Raw genomic sequence first — 25571 nt, forward strand, 5'->3', positions numbered from 1 at the left:
CGTGCTCGAAAAGTGTCAAGTCCTCCGGGTTTTTGACTTGCGTCTTTGCGCTGAGAACCTCACATCACAATGTTCTACTCAAATTTCACTTTGGAAGAAACTTTATCTTATCAAAACAGTTGAAAGAAAAAGAGTTCCAAATATTGTTTAGAAACAATTTTAACTCAAAACTATGTGAAGAAATACGAATCAACAAGTGCTGTGTAGGCATGTCCGTGTATATTTCGATTTTTTGTTTCTTTATCAGAGAAATATTACTGACGAAGTGGTGCTGAAATGAAAAACCGAGTGAAGAAACAGCTACAATTTGCCGCTCTAACTTTTGAGGGACAACGGCGTACTGATATGGACTATATCGAGCATGAGTTCAGTTGACGAAATGTATTACGAACGTTATGAGGACGGCGGAGTAATTTAATGCGCGCTAAAATAACTGCAAGGGCTATAAATTCCATTTGAAATCGAATAAAAAAAATCCGAAATTTTATAGTGACAGAAAAAAAACTCCGAAAGTGTAGAAAGTAATATTCCCTTCCCATTGATGAGTGTGTGAAATCGAAGAAATAATTATTTTTTTTGCAAGTGATTGATCAAAAAATTAAGTGAAAATGCTGAGTACCTTCAGTTCAGTGACACCGTTTTTGAAATTCAACCCCAAACGGGTGACAATCGATAATTTTGTTTTCAAATTACATTACCGTTGGACATTTATTATATTAATAGTTGCCACAATATTGGTATGCTCTCGCCAGTACATTGGTGAGCACATCAAGTGTATATCGGATACCATACCCTCCCATGTGGTCAACACCTATTGCTTTTTTACACCAACATTTACTTTGGTAAGTTATAATATTTCAATACATGATTTGGATTGGAAAACATTGTGATATTTTTAATTTCCAGGTACGACATTTAAATAATAGCGCCTTGGCAGCGGGAGCCATCTTCCAGCCCGGCATTGGACCCTATGAGACACAAGAGGAACCCATAAAACGCCATGCCTACTATCAATGGGTACCTTTTGTGTTATTTGGCCAGGCATTGTTCTTCTATATCCCACATGCCCTATGGAAGTCATGGGAAGGTAAGAGATGTTAGCCGTAGAATCTCTTTTAGAATTATTTTGAAATGTCGCTCTCAATAAGAGTAAATATCGCTCATTTACTCAAAGTGTGTCAAATGGCAAAGAAATCGGCTTCGAAATAAATATTTTAAAGTTATTGATTAAAATTTGACTTCCCGAATCAAATAGAGTATTACAAAAAAAAAAAAAAAAACAAGTAAAAAAGCTGTAAGTTCGGCCGGGCCTAACTTTTAATACCCTCCACCACTTGGTACAAATTTGGCAATCTCCAAAAAATAAAATTCGTTAAAAATTCTGTTAAAATCTTAAAAATACCGAATGCTTATACGACGACTTGGACCTACATAAGCAACTTTTGTCATAAGTTATTACAATATTTAAATGCGAAACTTGAAGAAAAATCTATTTATAATGTAGCTAAAATGATCAAAATACCGAATATGGGGGGTACCGTTATATGGGGGCTACACGAAGACGTGGACCAGCACAGACAATTTTCTGGCATGGACTGAAGTATCCATTACGACCTTCACATGCGAAATTTGAAACAATTCCGGTAAATAATGTCGCTAAAATCATCAAAATACCGAATATCGGGGGGTACGGTATATGGGGGCTATATGAATATGTGGACCTATATGACCCATTTTCTGTTTTATGCTGCAGTATCTATTACGAACTTCAAATACCAAATTTGGAACGATTCCGCTAAATAATGTCGCTAAAATCATCAAAATACCGAATATCGGGGGGTACCGTTATATGGGGGCTACACGAAGACGTGGACCTCCACAGATAATTTTCTGTCTTAGGCTGTAGTATCCATTACGAACTTCAAATGCCAAATTTGAAACAATTCCGGCGAATAATGTCGCTAAAATCATCAAAATACCGAATATCGGGAGGTACCGTTATATGGGGGCTATATGATAATTTGGACCTACATGGCCCATTTAAGAATTTAACCTCCCTACTTGCAAAATATACATGTGTGCAAAAATTTAACCTTCTATCTCAATTTGTTCGAAAGATAGAGTGATTACAACAGACAGACGGACAGACAGACATACAGACGGACATGGCTAAATCGTCTTAGAATTTTACGCTGATCAAGAATATATATACTTTGTTGGGTCTTACATGAGTATTTCGAGGAGTTACAAACGGAATGACAAAATTAATATACCCTTCATAGTATGGTGGAGGGTATAAAAAACACCAAAGAAAGGTCAAAAACACCAAGTCGGGCAGAGCTAATTATGTGAAACCGTCCACAAAAAAAAGTTTATATTGGAAATTTATGTGAAGTAGATCATTCCTAATATGGACCAAAGAACATTGATGCTTTTAGGCTGAATTTCGTCAGTAGTGCCCAAATTCAGTCCATTTGTGCTGATATTAGCCATTTGGTGCGCAAAAAAACCTGAAATCGGATTAAGATTTCTTCCATTTATATCCTTATCCGATTTCAGGGTTTCAGCACAAATGGACTATATCCATATCTGAACCTATCTCGATAAAATTTGGCAGAGGTATTTCTGACCACCATATATATTTTTGGTACCAAAAACTGAATTCGGTCGGAAGTGCCAAATTTTACCCAATCTGGTGCACAATAAACCTGAAATTGGCCGAAGATATTTATGTCCAAATCTGAACCGATCTCGACATAATTTGGCAAAGGTATTTCTGAGCTCTACTAGATATATGGTACCGAATACCATTGTTGTAAAGTGCATATTACGAAAGTGAGGATTTAAACATCAAATCGGGTGAAGCATATATATGCGAGTTCCAACTATATCTAAAACGCCATTAACCATTTTGTGCACAATAAATCTGAAATCGGATGGATGCATATATGGGAGCTATATCCAAAGCTGTAACTCTTTGAGATTTACAGATATCAAAAACTCAAAAAATGAAAGTCTCTTTGAGTAAATGAGCGACATTAAGAGAGACATAGTCAGAAAAGAGTTACAAATTGTTTATAATAACTTTTCCACCAAAAATTATTCGAAAATTTCTTCCGAGAGAATTTTCTCTCTTACGTGCAAATATTTTAAAAAGAGAACCATGAACGAAATTTAATTTATACGAAATTTGAGCACAATTCTGGAGGATAATGTCGCTAAAATCATCTAATAATGGAATATTGGAAGACGTGGGCCTACATTTTGATTTTTTGTCATGGGCTGTAGTACCTAACTCTAAATAGGAAATTTGAAACAACTCCGATGAATAATGTCCCAAAAAAACAGAAAATGCCGAATATCGGGGAGTACCGTTTTATGGGGGCTATACGATATGGTGGACCTATATAAACAATTTTCTTCCAGGGGGTAAAGTGCTTAGAAAGAACTTCATGTGTGGATTTCAGATAATTCCATTGAAAATTTTTTGCTAAAATCATCAAAATACTGACTATAGATATGTACCCGTTAAAGTAGGGGACCCGGAGCTGTTTAGACAATTTTCTGTCACATTCTATATTTCCACAACCCACATCTCCATATCTTAATCTCAAATAATGCAGAAACCTCAATGTGAAATTCCGGTATTCCATGTCTATTCCACCAACCACCCATCACCAAATTTAGTACTTTTCGTAAAATTATAGCACGCATTTTCAAAATAGTCTCTACATCTCAATCTCAGATACCAACAGTGACCTTAATATCAAATTTCAGTATTCCAGCTCTGTAATTTCCCCCATTGCTAAATTTAACAACATTTAGTACAACCATAGTACATATTTCCAAAACTACAAGACCAGATACCAAGAGACATACAGTGGTGGCCATATCATATGCAACTAAGATTCATCTACGTTAAAAGGCTATATAAATTTGTAAATTTCACAACGAAGTATATAAAGATGGGTTAATTATAGTCAATACGTTCTTACGATTTCAAATTATTATCAAAATGTGCAGCTTTTGTTTATATCTCTATGTTCACAGGTGTTTTGTTGACAAATATGAAATTTGGTGTGGTCAAAACATATGCAACTTTATATATTTGGTTTAAATAACGGCATTTTTACAATTTCCTTTGTTCTATTGTTCTTCTTATTATTAGCTAGAGACACTGCGTAAAGAGATTTAAAGCTACCTTCACATTTTTATTGCGTTGTTTTTTCACAAAGCTACAATAGAGTTTGGTCAAAAATGGCACGCGATAAATTTGGATTTGAGCTCAGACAACGAATTGTGACTGCGTATTCTTCTGGATTATCACAGAAATGTATTGCCGAGAAATATACCGTTCATAAAAGCTCCATATCGCGCATCATTAATAATTACAAAAAAAATTCACAAGTCTCTGTTGTACACCGTGGTGGTCGAAGTCGAAAAACAAGCGATCGGACGGACAAATTAATAATCAGACACGTGAAAAAAGACCCATTTATATCTTCCTCTAAGATAGTGGAAAGATTTCAGTTGCCAGTTTCTGCTCGCACCATCCGTAGAAGACTTTTACAAGCCTCCCTGTGCGCAAGACGTCCTGCAAAAAAACCACTGATATCGAAGCGAAACCAGAAAAAGCGTTTGGAATTTGCTAAAGCTCATATAAATTGGACAGAGAGTAAATGGAGAACTATATTATTTAGTGATGAGTCCAAATTTAACATCATTGGTAGCGATGGCATGTGCTATGTAAGGCGACCAGAAGGAAAACGACTCGAAGCACGTTACTGTAAAAAAACGGTCAAGCATGGAGGGGGCAATATAATGGTGTGGGGTTGTTTTTCTGGTGCTGGAGTTGGCCCCCTACATAGAATTGTTGGTATTATGGATAGATTTATGTATAAAGACATATTGCAAAGGGTAATGCTCCCATTCGCAGAATATAATATGCCATTGCGGTGGGTCTTTCAACAGGACAACGACCCCAAACACGCTTCGAAGGTGGTCAAATCGTGGTTTGCCGATAATAGAGTTACGGTAATGGAATGGCCACCCCAATCCCCAGATTTAAACCCAATAGAGAACCTGTGGGAAATCGTAAACAAAAAAATTGATCGAGAAAATTGTACAAGTTTAGATGTTTTATTTTGCCGGCTGGAAGATGCCTGGAAATCAATCCCAAAAAGCGTCATTGACAATCTTATAGCGTCAATGCCTCGAAGATGTCAGGCTGTAATCGACAACAACGGATTTGCAACAAAATATTAACTTTATTTGCACTTTACTGAGCTCGATTTAATTAGTTGCATATGTTTTGGCCACTTCATAATAAGACTGAATATCTTTTTCTAATTTTTTTTATAAATGAATTGAATATCTATGGAGTATATGTTTTTTTCTTAAACTACAAGCAATAAAAAATAATATTTAAAAAAATAATTGCATAATTTTGTTTTCAGAAAAATTTTTCACGGTTTTTGGTAAAGGTTAGATTTCAGTTGCATATGATATGGCCACCACTGTACCTCAATATAAAATTTCGGGATACCAGCTCTATTGATTCACTGAATACCAAATATAGCACCATTCAATACTTTCATTCCTGCAATTATAGTACAGATTAAAGCATTATCTGTTCACCCAAAGGCAAATTGTACCAAATATAGTACTATTTAGTACATTTCGTGCACTTGTAGTACATATTTCCTCTTTGTTACGAACCTACTACCAAGAGATGCCCCAATACAAAATTTCAACATTTCAGCTTCAAAATTTCCAATAGCCCTATTCCAATAACCCTATGGTGCATCTATCCTGCACTCCATCAGTGACTCGCATTTCAAATTTTTCAAAGTCCGAATATCCAATAACCCTATGGTGGGTGCATCTATCCTGCACTCCATCAGTGACTCGCATTTCAAATTTTCGAATTCCAGCTCCATCGGTTCATCACAATTTAGTACCATTTAGTACACATAAGAACGAATTTTCAAAGCTTTCTACATACCCCAATCCTATATTCCCACATTTATCCCAATTCCAAATTTTAGGATTCCACCCCTGTTAGTTCGCCAAAATACAAATTGTACTTTATTTTGTACATTATAGTGCATATAATTATGAATTTCCAAGACCACCTGCATATCCCAATCCTACACCCCGACAGTAATGTTATTTGCAATTTTCAGGATACAAGCGCTATTGGTTTACCCAAATCCTAATTGTATCAAAATTAGTACCATTTAGTACACTTGAGTACAAACTACCTACATAACTACCTACATCATGCACACATAGAAATCTTATTTTTATACCCTCCGTCTGTCTGTCGTAATCACGCTATCTTCCGAACAAATTGAGATAGAAGGCTAAAATTTTGTACACATATATATTTTGCCAGTAGGCAGGTTAAGTTCGTAAATGGGCCATGTAGGTCCAAATTATCATATAGCCCCCATATAACGGTACCTCCCGATATTCGGTATTTTGATGATTTTAGCGACATTATTCACCGGAATTGTTTCAAATTTGGCATTTGAAGTTCGCAATGGATACTACAGCCTAAGACAGAAAATTATCTGTGCAGGTCCACGTCTTCGTGTAGCCCCCATATAACAGTACCCCCCGATATTCGGTATTTTGATGATTTTAGCGACATTGTTTACCGGAATCGTTTCAAATTTGGTATTTGAAGTTCGTAATGGATACTACATCCTAAGTCAAAAAATAAGCCATGTAGATCCACGTCTTCATATAGCCCCCATATAACGGTACCCCCCGATATTCGGTATTTTGATGATTTTAGCGACATTATTTAACGGAATCGTTCCAAATTTGGTATTTGAAGTTCGTAATGGAAAAGTCAAAAAATGAGCCATGTATGTCCACGTCTTCGTGTAGTCCCCATATAAAGGTACCCCCCGATATTCGGTATTTTGATGAGTTTAGCGACATTATTTAACGGAATCGTTCCAAATTTGGTATTTGGAGTTCGTAATAGATACTGTAGCATAAAACAGAAAATGGGCCATGTAGGCCCACGTCTTCATATAGCCCCCATATAACGGTACCCCCCGATATTCGGTATTTTGATGATTTTAGCGACATTATTTACCGGGATTGTTTCAAATTTCGCATGTGAAGTTCGTAATGGATACTTCAGCCCATGCCAGAAAATTGTCTGTGCAAGTCCACGTCTTCGTATAGCCCCCATATAACGGTACCCCCCATATTCGGTATTTTGATGATTTTAGGTACATTATAAACAGATTTTTCTTCAAGTTTCGCATTTTAATGTTGTAATGTTGTTGCCTGTGCAGGTCCACGTCGTTGTATAAGCATTTGGTATTTTTAAGATTTTAACAGAATTTTTAACGGATTTTATTTTTTGGAAATTGTCAAATTTGTACCAAATGGTGGAGGGTATTTAAAGTTCGGCCCGGCCGAACTTACTGCTTTTTTACTAGTTAAATATCAGGATCCCACTTCCAATGGTTTACCCAAAATTTAAATTGTGCCATTTAGTACACATAAGTACGAATTTCCTTTATTTGTCAGTCCTTTCAGCATTCCAATTCTATCAGTTTATCCAAATCCAAATTGTCCCAAATTTAGTACCATTTTGTAGTTTTCGTGTACATAGGTACACAATTCGAAAACTACCTGCGTATCCCAATTCTACACTCCACCAGTAATGTTAATTTCAAATTTCAGGACTCCTGCTCCATCCGTTCCGTCAAATTCATCGACTCTATTCCTCAACCTTGATTCCCATTCCAAATTTCAAGTTTTTAGCTCTAACCGTTTACATGATACGAAATGTTACCTAATGTGGTACATTTGGTACTTTTCGTACACTTATATTGCGAATTTTCAAAAAGCCTTTGGTACATCTATATACCATATACTCCATTAGTGACCCTCATTCTAGAACAAAAAGGGTTCTAGCTCAACTGGTCCCTCAAATACAAAGGGAACCATATTTAGTACCTTTTAACACTTTTCGTACCATTCTAGTACGAATTTTCAAAAACCCAGTCTTATCTGACCACTCCGGACCAAGAGTGACCCTCACCCAAAATTTCAAGTTTCTTGCCTCAGTCATTTCATCCGGGCGTTGATTAATCGTTAAATCAGTCAGCCAATCAGTCAATCGGTAATAGATAGATCGGAATCGGTAATAGATAGATCTGTTACGGTTCGGATTCGTGAAAGCCGAAGTATGTTGCCGTTTTGTATTGTATTGAATTCTTACTTTCCACATTACTCTCCTTTTGTGAAGACTAGAATACCACCGGATCCGATCTACGGCCTAAAACTTATTTTACCCATTTTTTTCAATTTCTTCCAGGTGGTCGCATCAAGGCTCTCGTCTTCGGTTTGCGCATGGTTGGTCTTTCGAAATATTTGAAGAACAAAAGCATGCAAATTGGCAAATTGAATATTCCATCGGAAGAGGAGACGGAAATGCGTGTCAAAGATATACGCCGCACAATGATCGATCGCATGCGACTGAATCAATCGTGGGGTGCACATTTGGTGTTCACGGAAATTCTCAACCTCTTGAATTTGATTTTACAAATCTATTGGACGAATTTATTTTTGGGTGGTGCTTTCCTGTCGCTGGGACCCAAAGTGTGGAACGAACGTTGGAACAATCAAATGGATGCCTTGGATGTGGTATTTCCCAAAGTGACCAAATGTCATTTCCATAAATATGGTCCCAGTGGTTCGCTGCAAATGCACGATACGCTGTGTGTGATGGCCCTGAATATTATCAACGAGAAGATTTATACGATTTTGTGGTTTTGGTATGCTTTCGTTTTTGCCGCCACCGTTTTGGGGCTGATTTGGCGAGTTTTTACATTGTTCTTTTACAAGAGGTAAGGAAGATTTGATTTTTTAAAGACATATTTGATTATTTCAATTTTGGATTTTAATTCCAGCACCAGATTCACCCGTTACTGCCTCTACTGGGCCAAACCGGGTCGCCTCGATGACAAGGAAATCTCACTGGTTGTGCGCAAATGTAACTTCTCCAATTGGATGTTTTTGTTCTTTTTGCGTAAAAACCTCTCGGAATTCCTCTTCAACAAGGTTATAACACATTTGGCCAGCGAATTTCCTGACGAACAGCAGGAAAATAACTTCAATGCCGCCATCGATCCAAGCCACACACAAACAATGCGCATCGATGAGGTTGACAGACCGTTGATTGTCAAGCCAAGTGGAAGTAAAATAGATTAAGACAATTGATTTTTTTTTCATTTTTTTCTTGGAAAATGCAAATTGTTTTTTAAAACATATTTTAAGTACGAATATTATGTAGTTAAGTTTTATTATTATTATTATTAATTGTCGGTTTTTTATAGTCTTGCCAAAGAAAAATATACATAATTAAAAATGTTTTTGTTTTTTTTTCAATTGTCTTTGTTTTTAAAGTGGGATTTTGCAAATTTAAGGTCATGGAAATTATTTAAAGAAACATTTTTGAGTGATCAAAATGTCATTACAATTATGACCAAGTTAATTGAGGCCATATTATGGTTCAAGTGAAATATACTTTATGGCCATTATATAGGAAAATGTTATTAATATTTTTTGGAAATTATTTTATATATTTTATCTCAAAAACAATAAAATCCGTTAAAACTTCTGTTAAAATCTTAAAAATGCCGAATGTAGCTGTTATATTAGGGTCTATACGACGACATGGACCTGCGTAGGTAACATTTGTCATAAACCATTACAATATTCAAATGCGAAACTTAAAAAAGCGGTTATAATGTCGATAAAATCAAAATACCGAATATCAGGAGGTACCGTTATATGGGGGCTTTACGAAGAGGTGGAACTGCACAGACAATTTTCTGTCTTAGGCTGTAGTATCCATTACGAACTTTAAATACCAAATTTGAAACAATTCCGCTGAATAAATTCGATTAAATCATTAAAATACCGGATATCGGGAGGTACCGTTATATGGGGGCTATACGAAGACGTGAACCTGCACAGACCATTTTTTGTCTATTACGAACTTCAAATCCAAAATATGAAACTATTCGGGTGGAAAATGTCGCTATAATCATCAAACTACCGAATATCGGGAGGTACAGTTATATGGGGGCTATACCGAAACGTGGACCTACATGGCCCATTTTCAATACCAATTTTCAATCCTGCAGACATAACATACATTTGAGCAAAATTTTGTCAATCTACTTCAAATCCTTGATTTCCACAGACGGACAGTCGGACGCTAAATCGACATAGAATTTTAAGCTGATCAAGATTATATATGGTGAAGGGTATAAAAACAAGTTAAGAAGTATCAGTCAATTTTGCCGACCGATTTATACCCTCAGCAAATGTTCGATTATTTAAATATATTTTAATTTTTATTGAATTTGCATGGAGTACATTCCGATGGAATGAGCCAATATTGTCCATTTCGTAAAGGACCTAAATAATTATGATATAAATATTGCGACGTGCCAGGATTGAACTAAATCACTTCACTTTAGAAAATTTTAAAATATACGTGAGATACCAGCTATAATCGACCGAAAAATTCCATTTTCATACTTTATCTAATACCGATAAAAGGAAAATTTAACATTTTTATCCAATTTTATGCGAAATTATAAATTCTATATTTATCTTAGGTACCTGGTTGAAAGAAATACTTAAATACAGAAAGTTGTGAAGAATCGCTCACTTGTTTCGCAAGTGAGTAAAAGTATTGTGACCCATTGTGGGTGAAATACTAGAAGGGGTCGCAGATATATATCATTTTCACAACATATCTTGTGTTAACAGAGAGAGTTGGAATGCCTATTTCGCTTTCTTTGAGCGTTTGGTTTTTCAAAATCTTAAACCCTGTGGAGGGGGAGGTACCAGAGGAAATGGTCCGATGTCTTCCATCTTCATGACAGATTTTGTGTTGATGGAAGTATTGAGATGTACCAAGTCTGAATGGAATCGCATGTTAGTTTTGAGTTTTATGAGCACCACTGATATTGAAAATGTTTAGGGGGAGGTACCAGAAGAAATGGTCCTATGTTTTCCATCTTGATAATATGTCTTTTGTTGATGGAAGTATTGAGATGTAGAAAGTCTGAATGGAATCGGATGTTAATTTTGCGTTTTATGAGCACCATTCATATTGAAAATGTTGACCCTTTGTGGGGGAGGTTCCAGAGGGAATATACCGATATATCCCATCTTCACAGCATATCTGGTGTTAGTAGAACTAATGGGATGTGTGAAATATGAAGATAACCAATTGCTTATTTTGAATTTTATGATCGTTTTGGTTATTCAAAATTTTGACCCTTTGTAAGGAAGGTATCAGAATGAGTGGATCGATATGTTCCATACTCAGACCAGACCTTGGGTGAATAAAAATATTGTGATGTGTTGAATATGAAGAGAACCGGATACTTATTTCGGATTTTATAACCGTTTTGGTTATTCAAAACGTTGACCCTTTGTTGTCTGAATGGAATCGGATGTTAGTTTCGAATTTTATGAGCTTCATGGAAATTCAAATTTTTTGTATGGTGGAGGTACCAGAAGAAGTTGCAATATTAGGATATGCAAAATAAAGGATATGCAGAGCAAAATCGGATTATCATTTTCCTTTCTGTGTTTGTCCTTTTATTTTCTTAGAAAATTTTGACATTTTATGGGGGTGGTTGGTACTAGAAGGAGTGAACCGATATTGCCATCTCCGAACTCGTTCTAAGTCAAATCGGATACTCCTTTCGGAAGCTATCGTGCACACCAGCCAGACAATCAGACAGACGGATGGACGGACGGACATAGCTAGATCGACTCCAAATGTCCTGAAGCGGCTTTGGTCCAAAGAGACCTAGGGTCTAAAACCGTTATTTCGATTAGACACGTTTTGGCCGTATCAAATGATAAATAACCATATGGCTGAGGGTATAATAATCTTGGAGTTTTGCTTTTCTGACTTCCCACAAAAAATTGTTGTCACACACCATACCAAATCGGTGGGGAACGTATACTTGGGATGTACCTTAAAAAAGGGGTATGAAATCAGGAGCATCCTATATATGGGCGCTGCTCCGAAACATGAACACTGTCCAAGTACATTTTAATTAAAATTAGTAAAAATACAACCTTTTGTTATTCTCCTACGATTTTTATACCCTCTACCATAATATGAAGAGTATATTAAGTTTGTCATTCCGTTTGTAACACCTCGAAATATGCATTTTAGACCCCACAAAGTATATATATTCTTGATCCGAATAAAATTCTATGTCGATTTAGAAATGTTCGTCCGTCTATCCGTCTGTGGAAATCAATCTAGCTTCCGAACAAAATGAAGTAGGTTGATAAAATTTTACTCAAATGTTTATTTTGTCTGCAGTACTTTTGGTATTGAAAATGGGCCATGTAGGTCCACGTGTTCGTATAGCGACCATATAACGGTACCCCCCGATATTCGGTATTTTGATAATTTTAGCGACATTATTTACCGGAATTGTTTCAAATTCGGCATTTGAAGTTCGTAATGGATACTACAGCCTAAGACAGAAAATTGTCTGTACAGGTCCACCTCTTCGTAACGGTACCTCCCGATATTCGGCATTATGATGATTTTAGCGACATTATTTACCGGAATTGTTTCAAATTCGGCATTTGAAGTTCGTAATGGATACTACAGCCTATAACAGAAAATTGTCTGTGCAGCTCCACGTCTTCGTGTAGCCCATATTACGGTACCTCCCGATATTGGGTATTTTAATGATTTAGAGACGTTATTTACCGGAACTATTTCAAATTTAGTATTTGAATTTTGTAATGAATACTACAGCCTATGACAGAAAAGGGACCATGTAGGTCCACGTCTTCGTATAGCCCCCATATAACGGTACACCCCGATATTCATTATTTTGATGATTTTAGCGACATTATATACCGGAACTATTTAAAATTTGATATTTGAATTTCGTAATGAAAACTACAGCCTATGACTGAAAATTGTCTGGGCAGGTCCATTTATAACCTCCATAGTACCACCCTATATTCGGTATTTTGATGATTTTATGTACATTCTAAACAGATTTTTTTTCAACTTTCGCATTAGTATATTGTAATAGCTTGTGACAAAAGTTGCCTATGCAGGTCCACATCGTCGTATAGACCCTAATATACGGCTACATTCGATATTTTTAAGATTTTAATAGAATTTTTAACGGATTTCATTTTTTTGAAAATTGTCAAATTTGTACCAAATGGTGGAGGTTATTCAATGTTCGGCCCGGCCGAACTTACAACTTTTTTACTTGTTCAAATATTATTTCATTTAAAATTGTGCTTTGATTCAAAATTAGTGATTACAAATTATAACGAGTAATGATTGTTAATCTGTCTCTCCCTCTCTTGTGACATCCAGGTTAGTTCACTACTTCTTATTCCTTCGTGATATTCAAATTTTTATCCAAACTACATTGTCAAGCAATAACCATTCTTAAAATTCTCAATAAAAATGCCAATTTTTAATTTGAAAAAAAAAAAAAAAAATTTGTGTGTATATTTGCCTTTTTCCACCGCTCCGCAACAGTCCTGGCTGTAAATATTTTCTCAATATATATTGGAAATTGAGATTTGTTTGTCCCGGCTGTAAATATTTTCTCAATATATATTGGAAATTGAGATTTGTTGTCTTTTGTAACTTATAGTATAATTTGATGGAGATTGTTTTCTTGGGAGCCATTCCTTTGAAATTATGTTTTGGAGAAGAATTTAGCATAAACTCACATGGAGTACGGCTTTTAAAAGATTCCATTATTTTGAAGCTTATTAGATATTTTATTGTTGTTCAGTAGTGTTCCAAAATCTTCATATTCCTAATATTTTTATGCTAATGTACATCATTGATTATTCACCCCGATTTTTTTTTTGCATAATATGTAAAAATATGTATATGATTGTGTGTCGGCTAGCTGCTATTTAACCTTTCTGCAAGTGTTCTCAATTAAACAAATTAGACTAAAAGTGACTAATTAAAATAGCATAAATTTATTTCAATTTGTTACTAATTTCCAACTATAACACCCACATGCAGTGAATTAAGAAAATGTTTTCAATTAAATCCGGACATTTGCAGATACAACTGAAAAAAAAAAAACTGACATATTTGCATATCGCTGCTCACTTTTGTGATAAATGGGATATTGGAGGTGGTGGACTATAAAGCGCACTATCGAACAATAATATTTGGAAAACTTATTTTTTAAAATTATATCAGGATACTTATATGCGTTTACAGTGTTACAGCATTTGGAGAGGATTATTAAAATCCATCTAAAATATTTTCGATTTTCGTTGTATTTGTTTTTATTTATTTTTTATTTTTATTTTTTTGAAAAATTAGTGATTAGTTTTTAAATACAGGGTGAGATAAAAACAAGTAAAAAAGCTGTAAGTTCGGCTGGGCCGAACTTTGAATACCCTCCACCATTTGGAACGAATTTGGCTATTCTCAAAAACAATAAAATCCGTTAAAAATTCTGTTAAAATCTTAAAAATACCTAATGTAGCTATTATATTAGGGTCTATACGACGACATGGACCGCATAGGTAACATTTGTCATAAGCCATTACAATATTCAAAGGCGAAACTTAAAAAAAAAATCGGTAACAATGTAGCTAAAATCATTAAAATATCGAATATCGGTAGGTACCGTTTTATGGGAGCTATACGAAGACGTAGACCGGCACAGACAATTTTCTGTCTTAGGCTGTAGTATCCATTACCAAATATCAAATTTGAAAGAATTCCGTTGAATAATGTCGCAAAAATCATGAAAATACCGACTATCGAGAGGTATCGTTATATGGGGGCTGTACGAAGACCTGGACCGGCACAGACAATTTTCCAAACGCCATAACTCTTTTTTTAATTTTATTGAATGAAAGCAAACAATTTCGCGAAATAGCATCACATTGTAGAATAAATTTAGATTTGTTCGAATTGGTCACCTTTGCAACGAAATACGGCCTTCAAACGGCTAATGAAACTGTCACACGCTGCCCGAATGTTGCTCCGTGGTGTTTTGGCCCATTCCCGGCGAAGCGCTTGCTTGAGGTGATCGACACTTTAGTACATTTTAGTGCCAACCTTGCTTTCCAAATACTCCAGACACAATGGTCCAACGGATTGGCATCCGGAGATTTTGGTGGCCATTGTGCACTGAAAATGAAGAGGGGAACCTCATTTTGTTACCATTCTTGGGTGGTGCGTACTGAGTGCGATGGTGCTAAATCCTGTTAAAATGTCTAAGGTCTGCGGCCAAAATGTTTGCGTTTTTCGGTATTTATTCTGATGCCACGGTCGATTAATACGAGCGGGGAGCGACATCGGCTGTTATGGCGGCCCACACCATCACCATGGCCGGCGCTTGAGTTCTGGTGGCCAAACAAAGGTGCACGATAATTTTGTTTCTTTACAAACTGTTGGACAACGGATGTTTTCTCACAGAAGAAAACCAAATTCGGCAGTTCACCACTTTCGGCCAAGCGAAGCAACTCTTTAGCTCGTTTGAGTCTATTTTTTTCTGCTGCGGTGTAAGTTCTTGCACTTTTTGGATTTTCAGTGGCTATATTTGCCGAATGAAACATTGCGATATGTTCAGCTCACGAGCCACTGCGACGCGGGTTTCAAGTCGCAGGTCGCTTCGTTACTTTTCGAAATTTTTCTGCTGATGTTGCTGTTTTCTTCCGTCCACTTCCTTGACGTCGGGCTACGCTACCAGTATCACGGTAACGAGCGATGGTACGAGACACAAAAGATTTATTCACATTTAAATGCTGGAGTGCTCTAACGATAGCCACTTGTGGTTTTCCAGTCAAATATAAAGAAATCACACTATCACGCTTAAATTCTATCACGACTAACTTTTTTTCTGGAAAATTCTCACCAAAATGCTTTTGTCGGCTTGTAAACAATGTAATGAGCTATTACTGGAATAATAGAATAATAATTTAAAAGCTGTCGGACGAGTGGCTTAGAAATGACAGCAGCCTAAAGTTGGGTGCAGTTTTTTCATATCACCCTGTGTGTGGCACGTCACGCACATTTCAATATTTTCTAAAAATTTAAATTTCATATAAAGTGAAGGAAGTAGTCGATATAGTTCAAACCTGGCAAGTCCCAATATTTAAATCACATTTATTCAGGATCCTACTCCATAGAGGGTCAACAGTTCGAATAACCAAACAGAAGTTAAAATATTTTTAAATAATCGAATATTAGCTGAGTGACTTTTATTTTTTTATTTATTTATTATTAGTAATTGAAAAACTTCAGACTCCAGTCCAGAAAATTCAATATGAAGGTGGGTGTGGTTAAAACGCTAATTCATTCGTGGATAAAAATGGTTTTGGTACCATTTTTCAGGTATCATATTCTTCCAAGTTCACTAGTACATCAATAATATTTATTATTTATGGTAGCGTACCCCTAAGTCTAGCTTAAGATCTAAATTACATAAATAAATTCACTTGAAATGCATTACAACAACCGTATTGTCGTTGTTGCTGTTTATTGATTTTAATTGCTGTATTAGAGCCTTTAATCTTCAATTACTTATAATTCATGTGCACTTCTTTTTTTGTTTTCTTTTGCTCTAGGCATTCTCTGGCGAAACAAAAAGGTCATAAGGTAAGTGGCTTATTTCATATCCAAGCTACATTCAATTGCATATTTAGAACGTATATTTTATTGACGTCGACATAGACTGGTATTAGGCCAAGGTAATAAATTCTAATTTAAAATGTCTTAACTAGTTTACAATGTCTTAAATATATGAATATTAATAGGTGAACTTTAAATACAGCTAAGAATACTATTTTTTTTATAATTAACTAGAAATTACTTACATGCGGTAATAACTGTTTAAGGGGGAAATATTGGGAATTTTATTGGTTATTTGTTCTCAATACACTTAGGGTCCATTCAATAAATGTAATAAGGTATGCCATCTAGAAATTGACTTATGAACTAGTGTTTGCCTATCGAGATATCTACGACGGCCCCAAGGTGAAAAATGTCCAAGACAATATTGGATATAAATTTCAAACTGAAACCAGTATGGAAAGGTCAAAAGTCGGGGTGGGACTACTATATGATACCCTACACAATTATGGGTGTTTAGTAGAGCTCCCGTAACACAAAAGTTTTTGTATTGGGAATTTATGTAAAGTAAATCATACCAACTATTAACCGTATTTGAATGCGTATCATGAATTTAGAGTAGTCACAATTTGGGAATTATATCCAATTCAGAATCGATTTTAAATAAAATTGATGGAGGCTTTTACAACCCTATTACCAAAAAAAAAATTAAATAGCGCATGATTGTATAAACAAAATTGTTGCTGCAAAAATTGGTTGAATATAAAACCAGTAAAAAACATTAAGTTCGGCCGGGCCGAACTTTTAATACCATCCACCTTAGAGTAATGGAAACACTAGAACCAATTATGACCCACAAATACCAATTTTTAGAAATATTCGTGGTAAAATGTGGCAAAAATGATCAAAATATGGAATAATAGGGCTATACAAAAACGTGGCCCTATACATACAATATCGAAGCTAGAACTCATTATGACCAACAAAATTCAATTTTTAGACAAATCCATGAAATAATGTTGCAAAATCCATCAAAATACCGAATATCTGAAAATACCGTTATGCATACAATGTTTCGCCAACGGAGCTAGATCTCATTATGACCAACAAATTCCAACTTTTAGACAAATCCGTGATAAAATGTGACAAAAACCATCCAAATACCGAATATCGGGAGGTACCGTTATATGGAAGCTATACCAAAGCGTGAACCTATACATACAATGTTTCGCCACCGGAGCTAGAACCCATTATGACCAACAAATTCCAATTTTTAGACAAATCCATGAAAAAATTTTGCAAAAATCCTCAAAATACCGAATATCAGGAGGTACCTTTATATGGAGGCTATACCAAAACATGGAACTATACACGCAATTTTTTGCCACACGACCTGGGACCCGTTATGACCTACAAATACTAATTTTCAGACAAATCCGTGAAAAAATGTGGCTTAAATCATCAAAATACCGAATATCGGGATGTATCGTTATATGGGGACTATACCAGAACGTGGACCGATATATCTCAATTTCAATACCAACCATACTAGACACAATACAAATTGCTCTGCTAAATTTTGGCGCTCTACGTCAAATAATGTGGGCTGTATCGTGATTTCAACAGACAGACGGACAGACAGACAGAATTTTATGCTGATTACGAATATATATACTTTATGGGGTCTACAACGAATATTTAAGGATGTTACAAACGGAATGAAAAAGTTAATATACCCTCCTTCCAAGGTGGAGGGTATAAAAATATCGAATATCTACAAGTACCGTTATATGGAGGCCAGAAAAAATCGTGGACCTATATGGACAACTGGCAAGTTCCTGCTACTTCCATCAGCGAAAAGTCCACCTTAGAATTTTGATTTCGTTCCAAAAGTTAGTGTTAGGCCTTTTTAGTACTCAAAATGCACAATTTATTTATTTTGAAAATTTTTTTAATCAAAGCTTCATACACTGTACTCAGACTTTCAAGGTTTTATATACAGGATGAGATAAAAAAAAACTGCAACAAAGTCAAACGCCGTAATTTTTAAGTTTATTGTCGGAAATAGCATCAAATTTTAGAATAATTTTAGATTTGTTCGAATTGGTCACCTTTGGCATGAATTATGGCCTTCAAATGGCCAATGAAACCGTCACACGCTGCCCGAATGTTACGCTGTGGTATTTTGTCCCATTACTGGTGAAGCGCTTGCTTGAAATGATCGGTGATCGACACTTTGGTATTTTTGTAGTGCCAATCTTGCTTTCGAAAATACTCCAGACACAATAGTGCAACGGATTGGTATCAGGAGATTTTGGTGAGCATTGTGCGCTGGAAATGATGCGAGGAACCTCATTTTGTAACCATTCTTGGGTGGCGGTTTAATACACCCTCCCGAATATTTTCGCGGTAATATTCGGCATTTATTCTGATGCCACGGTCCATTAATACGAGCGGAGAACGACCAGCGGCTGTTATGGCGCCTTGGTTGGTGGCCAACCGAAAGTGCACATTTTCAGCGGACCTATTTGGCAAGTAAACACGATCATTTTGTTTGTTTACAAACTGCTGGACAACGAATGTTTTTACATCGGAGAAAACCAAATTCGGCAGTTCACCACTTTCGGCCAAGCGAAGCAATTCTTTAGCTCTTTTGTGTCTATTTTCTTTTTGTTGCGGTGTAAGTTCTTTCATTTTTTTTTTTTTTTTGGATTTTAATACCTTTACCCCGAGCTAATTTTTTTAATATTTGCTGAATGGAATATTGTTTTTCTTCAAGAATACTTAAATTAGAGCATATATATCGGAACTATAGCTATATCTTAACCGATATTTACCAAATCCACCGCCATTGAGGTGATATCACACTTTTGGTGCAAAATAAACGTGAAATCGTGTGAAGATCTACAGGGAGAGATAAAAAAGTGCAACCAACTTCAGACTGCTAAACCACTCGTCCGACAGTTGTTTAAAATTATTCCATTGACAGGTTATTATATTGTTTACAAGCATACAAAGGCATTTTGATGACAATTTTTAGAAAAAAATTTATTCGTGATGGAATTCAAGGGTGATAGTTTAATTTCTTTATATTTGGCTGGAAAACCACAAGTGGCTATCGTTAGAGCACTCCAGCATTTAAATGTGAATAAGTCTTTTATGTCTCGTACCATCGCTCGTTACCGTGATACTGGTAGCATAGCCCGACGTCAAGGAAGTGGACGAAAGAAAACTGCAACATCACCAGAAATGGTTCGAAAAGTAAACAATCGACTTGATCGAAATCCGCGTCGCAATGGTCGAAAAATGGCTCGAGAGTTGAACATATCGCAATATTCCATTCGGCAAATACTGAAAAATGAGCTTTGGGTAAATCCATTGAAATTCCAAAAAGTGCAAGAACTTACAACGCTACAGAAAGAAAGTAGACTCAAAAGAACTAAAGAGTTGCTTCGCTTGGCCGAAAGTGGTAAACGAGGATATTCTGGAGGGTGTATTGGTCACGCAAACATTTTGGCCGCAGAGCTCAGACATTCTAACAGGACTCAGAACCATCGCACTCAGCACGCGCCACCGAAGGATGGTTACAAAATGAGGTTCGTTGCTTCATATCCAGCGCACAATGGCCACCAAAATCTCCGCATACCAATCCGTTGGACTATTTTGTCTGGAGTATTTTGGAAAGCAAGGTTGGCACTAAAAAATACCAATGTGTCGATCACCTAAAGCCGACGCTATTTCCGACATTTTTTGATTTCATTCAATAACATTTTTTGAAAAATTTTAAAATTATGGCGTTTGACTTTGTTGCAGTTCTTACCTTACCCTTTATCTTACCCTTTATAGTTGAAAATCATAAGCAAATATTAAAAAAAAAAAATCTTGAAAAGTTTTCAACAATTATTATGTATGGGGTAAACTGCCAGGTTTAGTACTGTTCTACCACTTAATATACATTTCCAAAAAAAAATCTTCCAACCTTGATTCTCGTAACAAATTCAAAGTTTTTAGATCTATCCATTCACATAATACGTCACCTTGTAGTTCGAATTTCCATTTGATACATCTATCCTAGATAGATATTGATATTGGCCTACCCCTTCTCTTACCTCTCCTACAAAGGTTCATAATTTGCAATACTTATATCTCTCATAACTTGCGAAACAAGTCGGCGATTCTTTTCAAACTCGGTATATCTACATATTTTACTCCCTAAAATTAGTTATAGATGTTTGATTTTCTTAAAATTTTTGCAAGTCCGCATATTTTGATCAGTATTAGATGAAGTGAAATGCTCTGGTCCACTGTTTCAGGTTCCTCTCATATTTCAACATTTTCCAAAAATTATCACGTATCTCATATAAATTGAAGGAAGTAGTCAATATAGTCCAAATCGAACACGTTGTAATATTTATATCAGAGTTGGTTCAGATGAGAAGTGAATAATATTGGTCGAATCCTTCGGTATCTCCTCCAAAAAGGGTCAATATTTTGAATACTCATAATGCAAGACAATATATTTTTCAATAAACTGACATAGGTTTATGTATACTGTTGACAAAGCCAACTGATAATCTTTAACTTGTTTGGTTACCAGAAAAAAAATCTGGACGATTAGTTGTATAGAAACTTTATGTCACACACCTTGGATCGAGAATGGATAACATTGGCCAAAATTTCCAGATATTCTTATAAAATCATTCTTTCAAGTTTCTGTTTTAAATTATTTAATTCGCACCATATTATAATACAACAAGGACTCTCATTTCTTAAAGAAATTTTCGACATCCCCGAGCATAAGCTTTGTTTTGTGTCACTGTGTTAATGCTTATCTGTAACCCATTTAATCTGTTAAGTCTTCAGAAAAAATGATTAATCTATCAACATCGAGAAACTTCTACCCATACAATTACTTCAGCAAAAAAAATAACAATTTTTGAATAGATCTACAAGTCATGTCTCATTGTCCAATCTCTGTAATTGATTTCACATCAATTTGATAGAGTTGTATTTATTATAAATTATTCCAACAACACACGAAATCCTTTCACATCACACACCTGCGTTCAATGCTTTCAAAAATCTTTCCAACAAAGCTGTACACCAATCGCAAATGCAATTACAAAAACACAATTATTGGTAAAAAATAATAACATATTTTTTTGTTTTTTTGGCTCGCATACAAAACGTGTTTAAATCTTATTTTTGGGTGGATTTAAGCTGACGTTAAAAAAGACCCAAAACAAAAAAATCCAATTTTTGATTTGAAATTTTAAACAATAATCAAGTAATTCAAAACATTTGAAATAACACCGTTGATATTTATTGTTCTCTTAGATATTATTTTTTTTTATATATTTTCAAATCAAACTTTAATTTCATAATTGAGTTAATTCGAAGGTAGATCGAGAAAAAAACATAACGTTATTTGACATACAATGGCCAGCAACATTAAAATTATTCGTGGCTTTAATGTCATTTCACATGACCACCATCCATCCAACCAACCATTCAATTTCATTCCAAAAGTTGGATCTCGTCAGCTGTGTTGTGTGTTGTGTTCAGTCAATTAAACAACTGAATAAATTTAAGAATGTTAAACAAACATACAACACTCGAATGTAGGGGTGTGTGAGTGAGTGTGTGTCTGAAACAAAACTTGTATCTCCTCGTATCGCTTTTGAAGTGAAGTTGATCAAGTCTGGCAGTCGAATTGCGGTCAATGGCAAAATCGTGATTTTGACATGACATATCTCAAATCTTGTCCTCTCGCCCCCTACGTACATTTCACAAAACTTAAATCTTGATGTTTTCACAACAAAAACAAAAAAATTGTTTTGGACTATAATGTGTTGGAGAGAATACATGTGTTGGACATTTTGTTAATACGTTCATTTAAATTCTCTAATGTCAGCCCATATGCTAATAAACTTGTTCGAAACAACTATATTCAATTTAAATTTGCATAGAATATGCATTAATTTTTTTTTTAATTCTAAGATAAATTTCAATTTTTCTCGAGAGCAAAGGATTTTGAGACGCTGCGGTCTTCTATAACAAACAAATCCTATGATCTGCCATAAGAAAGTCCTATGGTTTTCCATGAGAGGGCCCCATGAAGATCCTCTGATCTTCGAAATGAAGACTTTAGCGTCTTTGACTAAAATACCCTCAGGTCATTCGTAAAACAGACCTTCTCGACTTCTATGAGAAGACCTTCTCGACTTCTATGAGAAGACCTTCTCGACTTCTATGAGAAGACCTTCTCGACTTCTATAAAAGACCTTCTCGACTTCTATGAGAAGACCTTCTCGACTTCTATGAGAAGACCTTCTCGACTTCTGTGAGAAGACCTTCCGGACTCCTATGAGAAGACCTTCCGGACTACTATGAGAAGACCTTCCGGACTTCTATGAGAAGACCTTCCGGACTTCTATGAGAAGACCTTCCGGACTTCTATGAGAAGACCTTCCGGACTTCTATGAGAAGACCTTCAAGTCTTCTATGAGAAGACCTTCAAGTCTTCTATGAGAAGACCTTCAAGTCTTCTATGAGAAGACCTGCAAGTCTTCTATGAGAAGACCTTACGGTCTTCTATGAGAAGACCTTACGGACTTCTATGAGAAGACCTTACGGACTTCTATGAGAAGACCTTACGGACTTCTATGAGAAGACCTTACGGACTTCTATGAGAAGACCTTACGGACTTCTATGAAAAGACCTTACGGACTTCTATGAGAAGACCTTCAAGTCTTCTATGAGAAGACCTTCAAGTCTTCTATGAGAAGACCTTCAAGTCTTCTAAGAGAAGACCTTCAAGTCTTCTATGAGAAGACCTTCCAGTCTTCTACGAGAAGACCTTCAAGTCTTCTATGAGAAGACCTTCAAGTCTTCTATGAGAAGACCTTCCAGTCTTCTACGAGAAAACCTTCCAGTCTTCTACGAGAAGACCTTCCAGTCTTCTACGAGAAGACCTTCTAGTCTTCTACGAGAAGACCTTCCAGTCTTCTACGAGAAGACCTTCCAGTCTTCTATGAGAAGACCTTCCAGTCTTCTATGAGAAGACCTTCCAGTCTTCTATGAGAAGACTTTCCAGTCTTCTATGAGAAGACCTTCCAGTCTTCTACGAGAAGACCTTCCAGTCTTCTATGAGAAGACCTTCCAGTCTTCTATGAGAACACTTTATGGTCCTAAGGTCTTCCAAGGGAAGACCCTAAGGTCTTCCAAGAGAAGACCCTAAGGTGCATAAAGAGACCCTTAGTTCTTCCATGAGAAGACCTTAGTCTTCTATGAGAAGACCTTCTAGTCTTCTATGAGAAGACCTTCTAGTCTTCTATGAGAAGACCTTCTAGTCTTCTTTGAGAAAACCTTCTAGTCTTCTATGAGAAGACCCTCTAGTCTTCTATGATAAGACCTTCCAGTCTTCTACTAGAAGACCTTCCAGTCTTCTATGAGAAAACCCCGAGGGATTCCAGTCTTCTATGAAAAGACGTTACAGTCTTCTATGAGAAGACCTTCTAGTCTTCTATGAGAAGACCTTCTAGTCTTCTATGAGAAGACCTTCTAGTCTTCTTTGAGAAAACCTTCTAGTCTTCTATGAGAAGACCTTCTAGTCTTCTATGAGAAGACCTTCTAGTCTTCTATGAGAAGACCTTCTAGTCTTCTTTGAGAAAACCTTCTAGTCTTCTATGAGAAGACCCTCTAGTCTTCTATGATAAGACCTTCCAGTCTTCTACTAGAAGACCTTCCAGTCTTCTATGAGAAAACCCCGAGGGATTCCAGTCTTCTATGAAAAGACGTTACAGTCTTCTATGAGAAGACGTTCAAGTCTTCTATGAGAAGACGTTCAAGTCTTCTATGAGAAGACGTTCAAGTCTTCTATGAGAAGACGTTCAAGACCATCTAGTCTTCTATGAGGAGACCTGGTCTTCTGGTCTTGTATGAGAAGATCTTCTGGTCTTCTATGAGGCGAGCTTCTAGTCTTCTATGAGAATACATTTTAGTCTTCTGTGAGGAGACCTTCTGGTCATATATGGAAAGACCTGCTATGAGAAAACCTTATTGCCTTCTATGAGAATACCTTATGATCTTCTATGAGAAAATCTACTGGTCTTCTATGAGAAGATCATGTGGTCTTCTGTGGGAAGACCCTATGGTCTTCTTTAAAAGGAGAAGTCCATGTCGTCGTCTATGAGAAGAGCTGGTCATTTTTTTGTTATTTTGTTTAGTGAACCTTACTGTCACATATGCACGTTCTTTTATATATACATATCCAGTAATTTCCATTGTGATTTCTTGTTTTAAGAGAGTTTTGGAGAAATTTTGTACTTATATTTGTACCATACATTTTCTATTGAATTTTTACAGTTAATTCTTGTTTCAAATGAACCCAGTCACACATTTCTCTCCAAATTCCAAAACACTCCATATTTGTATTTTATTGCGCCTTACATAACTTTGCATTTTATTCATACAACGCAATTTACAGTTCATAGTTAACTTTTTCATAACCTATGATAATGTAGTTTTTATTACTCTCCAATATCCTAGAATTACGCAAAGTACTCCATAAGAAATCTAATTCAAGTTTTTCCAGAATCTCTCACCTATCCCTTTTTACAAAAGTAACTCAAACATTTGTCTGAGTTAACCTTACAGTAGTCTTTAATTATTGGGGTTGTTGGCACCTTTGTGTGAATGCAGTTACTAAATCACCCTAAAATTCTAAAAACACTCAAATACCGTGACCTCTCACCGTCTCAAAATCTCTTCCAGCATCGCTGTACAGATGACATTGGTTCGTATTGATGTGTCAGGAGAGGAAAAAACACACTGCATTAGTGTGTGTTTTGTGCGTTTTGTTGTTGTTGCAGCTGCTTTATGAAATTTATTTCAATAGAAT

The 25571-nt window shown here is 35.9% G+C and overlaps 1 protein-coding gene across 1 annotated transcript; it reads left to right on the top strand.

Annotated features, from left to right (window-relative positions):
- The first annotated feature begins 326 nt into the window (after nt 1-326).
- LOC101887204 (innexin inx7) lies at nt 327-9404 on the top strand. Its single transcript, XM_005176290.4, has 4 exons — nt 327-842; nt 907-1087; nt 8348-8879; nt 8943-9404. Exons 1-4 carry the CDS (start codon nt 609-611, stop codon nt 9241-9243), a joined length of 1248 nt encoding a protein of 415 aa, XP_005176347.1. The 5' UTR covers nt 327-608; the 3' UTR covers nt 9244-9404.
- Nucleotides 9405-25571: the final 16167 nt, after the last annotated feature.

Source organism: Musca domestica, unplaced genomic scaffold (assembly GCF_030504385.1).
Source record: "Musca domestica strain aabys unplaced genomic scaffold, Musca_domestica.polishedcontigs.V.1.1 2, whole genome shotgun sequence".
Taxonomy (NCBI): domain Eukaryota; kingdom Metazoa; phylum Arthropoda; class Insecta; order Diptera; family Muscidae; genus Musca; species Musca domestica.

What these genes read in the sequence shown, in the direction of transcription:
- LOC101887204 (XM_005176290.4), top strand. Translation starts at nt 609, where the DNA reads ATGCTGAGTACCTTCAGTTCAGTGACACCGTTTTTGAAATTCAACCCC. An exon ending in CCTATGGAAGTCATGGGAAG is followed by an intron (nt 1,088 to 8,347) that starts GTAAGAGATGTT and finishes AATTTCTTCCAG; the next exon opens with GTGGTCGCATCAAGGCTCTC. An exon ending in ACATTGTTCTTTTACAAGAG is followed by an intron (nt 8,880 to 8,942) that starts GTAAGGAAGATT and finishes TTTTAATTCCAG; the next exon opens with CACCAGATTCACCCGTTACT.